The sequence below is a fragment of the Panicum virgatum genome, chromosome 3K (genome assembly GCF_016808335.1).
Source record: "Panicum virgatum strain AP13 chromosome 3K, P.virgatum_v5, whole genome shotgun sequence".
NCBI classification, from domain to species: Eukaryota; Viridiplantae; Streptophyta; class Magnoliopsida; order Poales; family Poaceae; genus Panicum; species Panicum virgatum.
The window spans coordinates 17,840,706-17,855,032 of record NC_053138.1 but is presented as its reverse complement, the minus strand read 5'-3'; the positions used below and the strand labels follow the sequence as shown (position 1 = coordinate 17,855,032).

At 47.6% G+C, this 14,327-nt stretch overlaps 2 protein-coding genes and 1 long non-coding RNA gene across 3 annotated transcripts; 2 read left to right on the top strand and 1 right to left on the bottom strand.

Annotated features, from left to right (window-relative positions):
* The first annotated feature begins 2,045 nt into the window (after window positions 1-2,045).
* On the top strand, window positions 2,046-2,724 carry LOC120701279. The gene has a single exon (XM_039985393.1). It carries the CDS (start codon window positions 2,112-2,114, stop codon window positions 2,505-2,507), a length of 396 nt encoding a protein of 131 aa, XP_039841327.1. The 5' UTR covers window positions 2,046-2,111; the 3' UTR covers window positions 2,508-2,724.
* A 908-nt stretch (window positions 2,725-3,632) lies between these two features.
* On the bottom strand, window positions 3,633-4,300 carry LOC120701278. The gene is made up of 2 exons (XR_005686025.1): window positions 4,125-4,300; window positions 3,633-3,847 (listed from the first exon to the last, which is right to left on the bottom strand). It is a non-coding gene; the product is annotated as an uncharacterized LOC120701278 (long non-coding RNA).
* A 1,089-nt stretch (window positions 4,301-5,389) lies between these two features.
* On the top strand, window positions 5,390-6,203 carry LOC120698027. The gene has a single exon (XM_039981472.1). It carries the CDS (start codon window positions 5,436-5,438, stop codon window positions 5,898-5,900), a length of 465 nt encoding a protein of 154 aa, XP_039837406.1. The 5' UTR covers window positions 5,390-5,435; the 3' UTR covers window positions 5,901-6,203.
* The last annotated feature ends 8,124 nt before the right edge of the window (window positions 6,204-14,327 follow it).

Below are 14,327 nucleotides of genomic sequence, written 5' to 3'. Positions count from 1 at the left end.
AGCTAGGAGGAGCACCACTTGGGATCTCTCAGCAGCAGACACCGTAGCCCCTTGCGCGTCCTGAGCGACAGGTGAGGTCTCCGGATGTTCTCACCTACTCCGAGGGACATGTCCGTGCCCAGCAGAGGGCTAAGAGGGTCCGACGCCCTAGGGGTGGTTAGATGTATATGATGTTTATTTGTAATGAGATAGCTGTGGACCGCTTATTTGTATCCGATGTTTATGATTGTGGTAGGTTACTTGTCATTTGTTTTTATAGATATTATTTATGTGAATTTATTATGTTTGTGGGTTCCATAATGCTCGTGAAATAAGGGAAGTTCTTGCGATTTTTTCCGTGATTTAATGAAGGACAAGTTACGTGCGGTAGGAGTTAGCGGCCGAGATCTTGCCGACGATGATGACGAATACATGCTCGAATAGTTCAAAATAGGTCCCTGCAAAAATAAAAGTCCGAGAAAAAAAGGGGGGCCTGTCGCCCCCCCAACGGGCGACAGGGCCCTGTCGCCCGAGGGGTGGGCGACAGGCCCCTGCCCCCAAATTTGAAAAAAAAAATTACACATTGGGCCTGTCGCCCTATGGAAGGGCGACCGGGGTATATTTTTGAAATATTTGAAAACGGACATATATTTTTGAAATTTTAATTTTTAAAAAATATAAAAATGAAAAAATATCCTTCAAGCCCATGTAGAACAAAGGCCCGAGGATATGTCGCTGATCCCAAAGCAGCCAGATTTATGGTCCAGGTAATAAAAAAAACCAAGCTATTCATTCATTATAAACCCATAAATAATCCAGCTGACCTAATAACACCAACACTTAACTATCCAAACACCTATAATCCAGGATCCACAGCACTCAAACCGACTCCGTTGTCTCCATCCTGCAGAAACTATGAGATTATCGATAGAATACCTTCGGCATCCAATGTTTGGACCAGAAAGTTATTTTTTTTATAAAAAAAGAACTACGTATTGGATCGCGCCTCCGGTGCCGTTGTTTTAAAATGAATAAATGGAATATGCTAGCTTTCTGCTCTACGGTTAGGCAGCAAGGATGGGAGAAGTGTGATAAAACCAGCATTCTTCGCCACAATCTGACGGGATTATTAGTTTATACGACCGGTGTTTTAATTAAAAAAATTGGCGACCGGTGACTCGCGACGCCTGTCCCAATATGAATGACTTGTGTTGCCGGCCGGAAGCACCAAAGTTTGTTGCATGATTGCGCACAACAAATGCATGCAGAGAGTAGTAAAACCTGATTACGACCACTCATCAATGAGTGTCAAAAATCTGATGCTAATTAATATCGCAGAAAAGAGAAAACATTTGAGGGTTTATTCAGTTTGGAGGGAATTGGAAGGAATTAAATCCTCAACAAGTTAGACGCGGCCACAGAGCTTATTGCATATATGCAAATCGCCGCGGTTCCTTTCCGACGCGGCAACACGGCGTGTGCCCGGCGTCCGCGGCGGGACGGCGCCAACGGGATCCACATCCACACACCCCCTCTCTCGCCGCCGTCCCTTTCGCGAAGCGTGTGGGGGTTCGCCCAACGCGCGGTGGCTGGGCTCCACCGGAACCCGTGGCGACTCGGAGCTCCGGAGATGATTTGCCCGGGGCGCTCGGCGGTATAAGGCGAGCTCCAACGGAGCCGCCTAAAACGCCCGGGGGAGCGAGCGCTCCAACAGCCCTCACGTAGCGGGAGAGATGAATCTCTTTTTATGTATGGAGGGAGATCACATATTATCCTATATTCTAATCACATCATTTTTTTATGATATTAATTTTGTTTGAGTCCCGTAATATGATGATAATGCGTATTATGATAGTATAAATAATGTATGTTTTTTTAATTCAAAAACGATAAATAAATAGTTAGTTAATGAGTGATAGTATATAGAGGGAATAGATATGTGGGAATGGTTGGAGAGAAGGAGCTATAAGAGGAGGAATTTTTTAGAGGGAGATAGTAAAATATAGTAAATAGTATGTTTGTGGGGAGTTGGATGGGGGAATGGTTGGAGATAGTCCTAAGTACGGCGCTCCCCCGGCACGCTGGACCGGCGCTCCGACCCAGGCGGCATCTCGCCATCGGCCGCTTTTGCTATGGCGATGGAGGAGCTCGACGAGTTCGAGGTGCTCTGGCCGGAGACCTGCTGCCACACGAGCGAGCCGCCGCCGAGAGCGTCGCCTGCGCCGGTGCAGCCGTCGTCCGAGGCGCCCGCCGCGGCGCGCTCTCGCCCCGTGGACGTTCCCAACCCCAAGGCCGCCCGGGCGCGCCGGTGGGACGGGCCGAGGGACGACGGTGACCGTCGTGATGATGACCGCGGCGGCGGGAAAGCTAATATCGTTCCGCCGCACCTGCTGGTGTCCGGCAGGCGGCGGTCGGAGACGGCGTGGACGCTGCGAGCGTCGTCCGGCCCGCCGCCGTGCAAGCAAGCGCGCGACCTGCGCCAGCTCCGCACCTCCGTGCTGCGGATGACCGGCTTCATTGAAGGATAACGCCGACTGCCGACCTGCTGGATGCCTTGAACGGCTGTGTGTGCAGTGTGCAAGCCTGGGGTGTGCGCTGTGCTGTCTGCTCGTGTAACAACGGTCGTCGCAAACTCCATCACGGCATGGTATCTGGTGTACTTCGATTTGTACTCGCGGTCAAAATGGAAATTCCTACATGGCGGCTATATTTCGAGTTTGGAATCTGTAGGTTGGATCTGGACCAGACGACTCTTTTACCTTATCTCTTGACGACACGGCCCTTGTACATCATTAAGGCTCTGTTTAGATCAGACCCTGTAAACCCCCTAAACGCAAAAAAAAATATCACATCGAATATTTGAACACATATATAGAGTACTAAATGAAGTCTATTTATAAAACATTTTGTATGAATGGGCTGTAAATCGCGAGACGAATCTAATGAGCCTACTTAATCCATGATTTGCAACAGTGATGCTACAGTAACCATCATATAATTATTAATTAATCATGGATTAATTAGCATCGTTAGATTCGTCTCGCGATTTACAACCCATCTGTGTAAAAAGTTTTGTAAATAGACTTCATTTAGTACTTCAAATTAGCAACATTCTATCACAAAATTTTTTTGCATTTCATCTAAACAAGGCCTAAATTGTGTCTCTCAAAACTTCGTTGTTCCTCGGCATAAATGTCAAGAGAGATCCAACACGAAACATGCATGTGGTGAAAACACCAAGTGCTCCCGCCCTATGTAACTTGCCGTGTAACAATTCTGCCAACATGAGTTTGTACACTGTAGAAAATTTTAAACTAGAAAATTTAAGGACCGGATCCTAAAAAGGCCGGGCTCTAATATTATATAATTTTGAACTAAATAATTTAAGGACCTCGTTGGGAAGAGACCATTAGGGTCATGGCCTATTACCACCCCTAATTGTGTGCTGCTAATAATCAGAGCTCTCGTCTTCACAGTTCACATTAGAAGGCATTTGGTCAGAGGACTTTCAACATAACCGTATCGGTCCGGCGGTAGCCACGTGGCAGCTGACGAGAGGGTGAACCGTGCTCCAATTCAACCCGCCAGTCCCCTTCCTTTCTTCCTTGAGTAAATTCCCTGAATGCCATCAAAATTTAAGCTAATTCCTTCAATGCCATCAAAATTTAGGCCATCCCTTCATTGCCACTGAAATTTTACTCCAATCCCCTCAGTGCCATTCCGTGAGTCAGCTGTTAGATTGACTGTTAAATTAGGTGAAAAAGACGTTATTGCCCCTGTATGACATGGATGAAATATTTGTAGTGCCATCCCTTCTATGCCATTGTAGACAGTTATTGCCCCTGTATGACATGTATAAGCTTCAGTGCTGTCCATAAAAGCAGCCATACATGTTAACATTGATGTCCATACAGGCATATTACAATCAACCATAGATGTCCATACACACAGTCATGCATGCAAAGTACTAGTAATACCTTAGCAAATAGAGTACTCTAGTCTAGCAAATAAAGAAAGAACTAGCAGCACCCAGTAGCTGACACTATCTTAGCAAAAGAACATGACATTGGTTCACAAAGACCAAGCAAAATAGAGTGCCACAAAATGAACTGCATCAACTAGCAGTTGAGATCTGGAAGTGGAACCTTTCTTTTGCTTCTAGTTTGTGAGGCATGGCTGTCCTTCTGGGGTGTGGTCTTGCTTCTAGTACCCGTTGCCGGACTATCATGTAGCACTAAAACTTCCTTCTTCTTCTTTTTCCCTGCTGCCTTTGCCTTCCCTTTAGCTGTCTGCGCCTTCCCTTTAGGTTCCTTCGCCTTCCCTTTAGCAGCAGTAAAAAAGGAGATGAACATCTCACCCTGTAGGAAGCCAAGAGTGTCCTGGAGCCTCCATCGCGTGCTGGCGCCCCTCCGTGGTCCCTGCGCGCGGTGCTGGCGTGCGGATCGGTGGGCTGGCGCGCGGATCGGCGGGCTGACGCGGTCCTGGTGCATGGATCGCGGTGCTGGCGTGCGGATCGGTGGGCTGGCGCGCGGATCGGCGGGCTGACGCGGTCCTGGTGCTTGGATCGCGGTGCTGATGCGGTGCTGGCGCGCGGATCGACCTCAACGAGCGCGGGGGCTCCTGGCGGTGGGGGCGAGTTGGCCTCCTGGCGGGGGGGGGGGGGGGGCGGAACGCCCTCCTGGCGCCGCGTCGGGCGGATCGAGGGCGACGAGCGGGGGGGGGGGGGGCTCCTGGCCAGCGCGAGGGGGCCTCTTGGCAGGGGGAGGGGGGTCCGCGGCTCCGCGCGGGTCGGGGCTCCTGGTGGCGGGGGGAGGGGGCTCCTGGCGCGGGTCGGGGCACCTGGCGGGGGGGGGGGGTGTCCGCGCGGATCGACGGCGACCTGGCGGCAGGGGCACGTCGGATCCGCGCGTCAGTGGTGGGGTGGGGGAGTGCGGACTCCTGGCGGCGGGGGCGCGTCGCCCTCCGGCAGCGCGATCCGAAGTGGGGGAGGGGTGGGCGGCACACTCGAAAGGGGGGGGGGGGGGAAGTTGGAGTGAGGTGGCGTCGGGATTTAGGGATCGGGTTCGGGGGTAGGAACGGAACACAAAAATTAGACAATCGGAGTTTAACGTGTTTGTACAGTGATTTTACGGTTTCCATCCGAAATCTAACGGAAATGGCACTGAGGGGATTGGAGTAAAATTTCAGTGGCAATGAAGAGATGGCCTAAATTTTGATGGCATTGAAGGAATTGGCTTAAATTTTGATGGCATTCAGGGAATTTACTCTTCTTCCTTGCTGCGTATACCGACACAATGCGCGCCGCGATGCGATGCCCTTGCAATCTTCCCACCCAAGGAAGAGTGCTTGTTCGCCAAGGCACGCCACCGCCTCCTTCCAACGCACACCACTATAAATTCAGCCGGCCATGGACACACCGAGCTCTGCCCGTCCCCCCACGGCGAGGCCACCGTATCATGGAGGAGTTCCAAGAAGCTGAAATCCTGTGGCCCGGCGCCAACGAGCATCATGACAACGATGAAGGCGACGTCGAGAAGACAGGTATTAGTACTACCTTGTCTTCCGTCATCGTTCGTCCCAAGCCGGCGGACACGCCGGAGCTGTCCGCGCCGGTCGAGATCTCTCGCCGCAAGCGGCGGTGCCGGCCCTGGGCGGCGGAGGAGCACGCCGCGCTGGATCCAGAAACCGGCGGGGGCGACGGCGTCGAAGAGGACGGCTGCGCCGACGACGCGAAGCAGAGAAGAAGCGCGAAGGGTATGGCGGTCGTGCCGCCGCACGTTCTCCTGGCTCGGCGGAGGCTGCTGGGTGCCCGGACGGCGGCGTACTCCATGTGCGCGGGGAAAGGGAGGACGCTCAAAGGGCGCGACCTCCGCGACGTCAGGAACCTCGTGCTCGAGATGACCGGGTTCATCGAGAAATGATCACGAGCCGTCGGGGATTGCTTGCGATGATGAAGCGCATATATATGCGTCGTTGTCGAAAATGCGAAGCTTGTGAAACCAGAAGTTTGCGCAGCAGCAAGGCCGAGCTGAAATAAGAAGGATAGAAGAGATGACTGCTCATCATTTGGTTGGTTGGTTGATTTTCATTGTAATAATTTGCTAGCTCATGTAATAATGTACATAGCTAGCTTGGTACAAACGGGCAGCAAATTAAAGTCGAAAAGAATTAAAATACCAACAGTTACTGAACTGAATACCAGCTGCTACTGAACTGAATACCAACTGCTATCCAACAATATATTTCATCCGCATCTTGAAATTCAGGAGAAGAAAACAGCTTCCTGAAATTATGTGATCTGATTTTTCGACGATCCCAACGGAAGCTATACGAATTAGTCATGGGGAAGGCTGTACAAGAGTCATGGAGAAATAATATATTAGACCTTTTGGAAGCTTTCTCTCTAGCTTGTAGCTAATTCTGACCAGAGATATGGCATAGCTATACAGTCTTCAGCATCTTCTGCTCATAGTATATACTCCATCCGTTCCAAAATGTAGGTCGTTTTGGTTTTTCTAGATTCATAGTGTTTGCTATGCACCTAGATATAATATATATCCAGATATATAGCAAAATATATGAATCTAGAAAAGTCAAAACGACCTAGATTTTGGAACGAAGAGAGTAGTTTTATTAAGCAACCAGCGTGTGTTGTGTTTATGTAGCACCTTCAGCCAATATCTTGGTTAAACATGAAATAAATTAAATCTATAGCTGCAATACCCCTACACTCTCTCATTTACTCCAATGCATTCTAGGTTCCAAATTAAACCGATCTACATAATCTGAGCAAACTTTAACCGATCTACTAAAAAAGGAGTAGTTTTTTTTTGGGCGACGGAGCAAGTTTATTTGAACATGATTCCAAACAATCTTACTAAGCGAAGCTATGCTTAACTGTAGCTTGGACTCTTTGAACTTTGTAGCACTCGTCGTCCACAGACCCTAGCTGGTCGAGTTAAAGCATTCAAGGGAGCGAAACGGGCAGACCGCAAACTGACAGACAATTACACGCATCGTTCTAGTCAGACATTTTTAGATTTTCTTGATTAAGTCAACAATTTAATTTCGAACACAGTTTCCCAATTGTTTTCTCTGTTTTAATTTTGCGTACTTGAAAGCATCAAGAGTGCATTCGCAATAGTAATGTTGCTGTGTTTTCATTATAAAATAGCTAGGGGTCCAATTTATGCATGTTTTTATATATAATAAATAAGATGTTTCTTGATGTGGGAACATCAATAATTATTTGTCACCGAAGGAAAAGAAAAACCACTCATACCAACTGACCGTTTAGTAGGAGTATGTTTGATGAACAGATACTTGATGCTTTCCTTTTTCAGAAAGGAAACGAAAAAACTCTTGCCTGGGAGATTCAGTTTATTTCTTCCTTGGAGCACGCAGCTAGCTAGTCGTCAGACGTGCAGCAACAACAAACGCGCAATTCGTTTCCAACCATTCCGTCTCGCTCTTCCGTTTGCTTGGGTTGGCTGATATGATGATTTAGGGTTCCTCTGGCGTTGAGCAGCCAAGCTAGCGAGCTTGCGTGTACGAGAGAGCACTAGTGATGGATGGATTGAAGGAATGCATTTCCCCGGAACCCCGATGGAAAAGGTCATCAGGGCTCTGAGAGCGACCGGGCAATTAAGCATGCGCTTCCATCGGAGATTCGGAGTAGACGATTGATGTCGTCAAGTAACAGCTTGTCTGGGTCGCGTTGGGGCTAACGCGCGTGACCCCAGCCGAGCTGTCGCACGTATTATTTTCCACTCCAGTTTTTGTGTTTTGGGTCTAAAGTAGCCTAATAAATTGACCACATGTGTATTTCAATCAAAATTGTCCCGGAATAATTTTTTTATTTCAAAATAATTTTTAAATTGTTCCAACAATAAATAAAATTGTTCGGGAAAAAAATTATTTTAAAATTAATTAGTTATTGGGACTTATGTGATGGTTTGATTGTCAGTCGCCCGAGCGACTCCTAATATTTCCGGCTTGTCTGCTCCACAGCACGTAATACAGACAGACGGCAGCATTAGCTGTAGTTACAAACTTACAATTCACAACACAATTGTTTGAGGTAGCCATGTTTTTTCTAGACTCTTTTTTTATCATTTTTTTTGAGAGTAAGTTCCGCTGAAATTTGGACTAGGGATGCAAGCGGAACGGGCTTTGCCGCCAACCTGTTGGGCAAACCCGCTCCGCATACCCGCGATACGTTGCATTTCAGCCCGCGATAGCGATAGGGTTTTTTTACCGACCGGTCTGACGAAATCGCCGCCCTCCGGTTTCGGTAAACGGTCCGGTTTGACAGGAAATCGGTAAAATCCGGTCAAATTCAAATTTCAAATTTCATTTAGTTCAATCGGTTTCCACCGGTTAGCCGACCAGTTTGGCCAGTAAACCGGTCCGGTTTGAGTGGTAATTGGTCCGTTGAACAAAAAAACCGACAGTTTTAAAGTGGTTTCCAGGTGTGAAATAAATGAAAATTTTGGCATGACCTATGCATATATTAATGTAAAAGACCACACCAAAGCAACAATTTATAATCATGCATATAAATACAATAGTAATAAGTGTGCATACAAATACCATAGTCATAATAGTTCATATACTGATACACATCAATAAAGGTTCAACGTAAGAATGGGAAGAACTCCATTTGGGACGCCATTTGGTATTCGGCGGTGGACATCACATTCAAACCTCGCACTCTAAGCTACTCAGCCTCGTAGTCTTGCCAAGATTGCTCTGTCCACTCCACTGCTCACCGGCGCGGCCCTCCGCCCTCCTCCTTCCTTGCCGGCGGACCCTCCACGGACGCGCTGCTCTGCTCCGCCCCTCGCCGGCTGCGGCATCCCTCCTGCTTGCCCCGCCGCGGAGGCCCCGCCGGCGGCGCACACCAGGAGCGCCAGTGCCACCACCAGGCTGCAGCCACTAGCAGCGGCAGGGGACCTGTCGCGCCTCGCCATTATCATCGATCAGAGACCTGCAGCCTGCAGTTTAGCTAGCTGTTGGATGATCACTGATGACTACTCAGAGAGCGCGCTTCGCTCGCTCATGAGGTCGATCGATCCATCTGCCTCTGCTGCCTAGCTAGCTCGCTCTTTGCGCCTTCTCAAATCTGAGTAACATGAGCTTAACAAGCAAGTAAGCAAGGAAACACTTGTATCCTAAAGCTCGGAGACAGCCAGTGACGCGGCGGCATGCGGGCTGCCGCAAAACCCGCAAAACAATTGCGGCCATTTGCGGGCTGCGGCATAAGCCCGTATATACTCTTGCGGCTGCTGCGGACGCGGAGCGGTCAGCCGCAAACTGCCCCGCTTGCAAGCGTAACGTAATTTGGACGGTCCGGCCTGCGGCATCGTGGGCGACTTATTTGTTATCTGGGCTCGCCCAAAGATCAGGTTGCATGGACACATTGTTGTTTATGCTAGGCCTAGCTCATTTGGCCCATCTAGGAATACCACTCGCGGCCCAGTGTGGCCCTCGTTTTGCTTCTCTGAGGACATTTTTGGGCGAGCTCCATCGGTGTGTGAAGAAAACTGAAACAAAGTGAACCGCCCTGAAGGAAAACCTGAACAAAGACGGTATTAATCAAACATGGGGTTGCTTTGCCGAGAAAGAATTGCATGGCAACGATCCATGGACGTTTCCGAGGCCGGAAATCAGGGGAGCCAGGCGACCGGCTTGCTTGCCCTAGCAGCAACGCCACACACACGCGCACACACACCGCTGCAGGAATCACTCCCATGTCTGTCAGGATGAGTAGCAACAAGGGTCGCCGTTCCGCACAAATCTCCGAGCCACGCCACCCGATGCCCAGAAACTTAATCTAGCGCCCCGAAATCCATAGCCTCACCCTCAGCTACCACCTACGCCCGTTTCATTTCAGGATCGGATAAAAAAAAGTCCAGTGGAGTGCTAGTATCGGAGAAGCACTGTAAAAAATGTTAACATGCACATGAATTGTTGGATAAATAGATAACTGTAAGTTTAAATTCCGAACTAGATTTATCAGGACGAGAATTAAACCTAGCATGCATGACTCTAACATACTAGACAATACGTATATCATAAACATGATCTCAGAAAACATGATTATGAAACAGATATGATTACAAAATACGTACTGTGCGGGAGCCGCCGGGAAGACGAAAGGCGCAGACGAGACGAAGACGGTCCTTCGAACGGAGCGCAGCAACCGGCGTTGCAGACGACGGTACGCCGCAGCTCCTGACTTAGACGGCGGACGAGCCGTGGCGAAGAAGATGAGCAGTCGCGCTTAGCGCTTCCCAAAAACCTTATTCGCCCTCTCCCGGTGCAGGATCACAAGTGCGAGCGGTTTCGGAGACCTGCTCTCCCGTTCGCTGGTGCACGCCGTCGTTCGGGATGGATTAGACTATGATGGCGGCGCAACAACGAGAAAGAGGCAAAACTCTAGATTTGTAACCCTAACTCAGTTTTGTAACTTTAGCTTGAGTTGATGTGTACTCTGATAGTAGCCTATGAGTTAGATATATAGGAGATCCATAGGACCTCCTCAACTTCCCCTAGCAATGTGGGATTAAAGGTTTGCACCCTAGCTCACTTCCTTCATGCACCATGTGCTTTTGAGATTTATTTGGAATTTCTGAAATTGTTTATGGGGCTAGCCCAAATTCCATCAATCCCCCACCAGATCTCAAATACCCATAAGAGATTTTGCCTGTCTCTCACAACTGTTTATATACCAGTCTTTCAGCAAGGACTGTTAAGTTGAACTCTCGCTTAGAGCTTCAAGCTACATTCATTCACAACTTGAACAATGGACTAAGCCTTGAATTACAAGTTTTGTGAGAACAAGATTCACTCAAATCCCGAACCAGTACACAACAGCCAGTAGACTACTCCGCGATTGGAGCATATACGTCGTACTCCCTGATCTCTTCATGAGTTTACTAGAGATCACCCAAATCTCACAGACTGCGACGTTAGGCAGTCAGACTCATATAGGTGTGTTCTTTCAAGAATGCTCTGTGGGACAGCACCTTTGCTCATTAGAGCCAACAGAAACACATTAAGGCAAATAGCCAACCTGCCTTACAGCAACTGAGAGTATTGCATCTTTTCTTAAAGAGGGTTTAACCATTACTCTCCTCAGTTCACCATCAGCTTGTTCTCCCCAAGTCCTAATTCACGGGATCTCCGATCACATAGGTTGGGATACCACTGTGGCAACTTATACGGGTCTCATACCCATCTCCCTTGATGCACTATCTATCACATTCCGTGATAATCCTTTTGTAAAGGGATCTGCCAGGTTTTTGTCTGTTTGAATATAAGTCACACTTATCACTCCGGAGTTTCTCAACTTCCTGACAGACTTCAGTCGTCTTTTAACATATCTTGATGACTTTGCATTATCCTTAGCACTGTTCACTTTGACTATCACCGTTTGATTGTCACAGTTCATAAGGATGGCCGGCACTGGTTTCTCAACCACAGGCAAGTCCATCAAGAGCTCACGCAGCCACTCTGCCTCAATAGTGGCTGTGTCCAAAGCAATAAGTTCTGCTTCCATGGTTGACTGTGTCAAAATGGTCTGTTTGCAAGACCTTCATGATATCGCACCCCTCCAAGGATAAACACATACCCACTCGTGGAATATAGCTCATCAACGTCAGATATCTAGTTCGAATCACTATATCCCTCAAGCACAGCAGGGTGCCCAGAATAGTGAATCCCATAACTCATAGTACCTGCTAGATAGCGCATAACCCTTTCAAGTGCATGCCAACTCACAGCAAAAGATATGTCGGGTCTCGTTGCGCTAGCTAAGTACATGAGTGAACCATTAATCTGCGAATATCTCAGTTGATTTTTGGCAATTTTTCTGTTCTTTCTCAACATCACACTAGGGTCATAAGGTGTTGGAAAAGGCTTGCTGTCGATATAGTCAAAACGGCTCAAGACCTTTTCCACATAATGAGATTGTGAAAGAGTAATTCCATTCTCAACCTTAATAAGCTTGATGTTAAGGATAACATCAGCTTCTCCCAGATCCTTCATATCAAAGCTCTTTGATAGAAAGGACTTGACCCCATTGATCACATCAGTGTTTGTGCCAAAGATCAGTATGTCATCCACATACAAGCATAATATCACTCCTCCACCCCCACCATAGCGATAGTACACACATCTATCAACCTCATTAATGACAAAGCCCGCAGAAGTTAAAGTTCTGTCGAACTTCTCATGACATTGCTTAGGTGCTTGTTTCAACCCATACAAAGACTTCAAGAGCTTACACACCTTGTTTTCTTGACCTTTCACTACAAATCCATCAGGCTGATCCATGTAGATCTTTTCATCCAACTCTCCGTTTAGGAAAGCTGTCTTAACATCCATCTAATGAATGATACGACCACATGAGACAGCCAAGAAAATTAATGCTCGAATAGTGGTCAATCTAGCGACAAGTGAATAAGTATCAAAGAAGTATTCGCCTTCCTTTTGTGTGTACCCTTTAGCAACAAGCCGAGCCTTGTACATGTCAATAGTACCGTCAGCCTTAAGCTTCTTCTTGAATATCCACTTACATCCTACTGGCTTGCAACCATAGGGTCGTTCAGTGAGCTCCCATGTCCCATTAGAAAGAATTGAGTCCATCTCACTTTGGACTGCTTCTTTCCAATCATCTGCATCTGAAGATGTATATGCCTCTGCAATGGACGTGGGAGTATTGTCCACAAGGTACACAGTGAAATCTTCACCAAAGGATTTTACAATCTTTTGTCTTTTGCTCCTTCTAGGAGCTTCACTGTCATCCTTCTCTAGGACATGCTCATGTTCATCGGATTATTCAGAAGACTCGATAGGTGTCACAGAACAGTCCAAATAATAATGATCAAGTGCAATAATTAATAACTTAAGCTTAAACCACAGCTTCTGCACTCAACCAGTACACCCAGACTGTCTGCTGTAACCAGGATCGATTACACGGGAACTCTAGACAAAAGACGAGCACAGGTGATTACAAGCAAAAGCAGAGTTCAAGTTAATTTACAAACAGAGTTTAACACAAGCTTTAGAAATAATTTACAACAAAGTTTTACAATCTAGGGTTTACAATCCAAATCTCAGAGTTCAACACAGCGGAAGTAAAATAGAGTTTAAAACAGAGACCCAAAATACAATACGATATCTGCCATCGACGACAAAAGACGAGCTTCACATCTTGCCCACTGATGTGAGGCCAATCTGCCCATACTTCATGGAGAAGACGGAACCCACTCGATAGTACAACCCAGAGGAAGAGGCTGACCAACCCAAGACGCGCAGATCTCCTCGAAGTCTTCCGGAACACAGCCAGCTCAGAAGGGGGTACAACCAAACCCTGAGTACTCTAATACTCCGCAAGACTTACCCGTCTATGGGTATACTTAGCCCATTATCTAGACATGCAAGGCTTTTTGGCTCTGGAGTTATTTTGCGGAAAAGCTACTCATATTGGATCCTTACTTTCAATATTTTAGCTCCAATTGAGTTGACAGCTATAAACTATGTTCGCCTATTTCTCTAGAGCATACATGGTTGATCATATTAATCTTTAGTAACATACAACTCAACATTTCCACTCCAGTCTCATTACACTTCTTTACTACGATGCGACGAAGTGACCAAAGTTCTCATAACTGCGAGTCACGGCGAATCGATCTGATTTAACCTTGCAAGGTGGACCTAACTCACACGCCAAGTGCGACCCCGGCGAGTCACACCGAGCAACTGTTCCCATGATTACCCCGAAGCCTGAGTCAAGCCCGCAAACACCCGGATGATGAGCCCCGCATGTGCGAACACCCGGTGAACCCGTGGACGACTTCACCATCCGTCAACCCTTGCCCAGCACCACGGGTCGAGAATCAGATTCCGAAACAATTTAGGTAATTAGCTTACCGGTTTCGACTACCTCCTACTTCCGGCATGTGGTTAGTACTGTTTAATCTTGGTCAGCACGGCCAGCAACGGTACAGTCCTCAATCGACACAGGCGGAGGCTCAACTTTCCTTTATTCCATGGTTATGTCCAACTTTCCCTCCGCCCAGTCTCCATTTCCATTCTCATAGCATTATTTCTTACTTTCATACTGAAGTACCAAACCTATATCTCGCGGGTGACAGGAAATCACCCGTCTTCTACCGTATCTTACTTATGCATGGCAGTGGTATCGACCTATCATGCTAGTAAAAGACCGGGTCTCCTAAAGATAATGCATTTAAGGTTCCAAATAACTCCTAGAACTTAATGCATAAGTACTTAAATAATACATTGCATAAGTTTTAAAGTAGGGGTTATGCTCCGGGGTT

Bases quoted from the DNA above. Each gene is read 5' to 3' on its own strand.
- LOC120701279 (XM_039985393.1), top strand. From the start codon at position 2,112: ATGGCGATGGAGGAGCTCGACGAGTTCGAGGTGCTCTGGCCGGAGACC.
- LOC120698027 (XM_039981472.1), top strand. From the start codon at position 5,436: ATGGAGGAGTTCCAAGAAGCTGAAATCCTGTGGCCCGGCGCCAACGAG.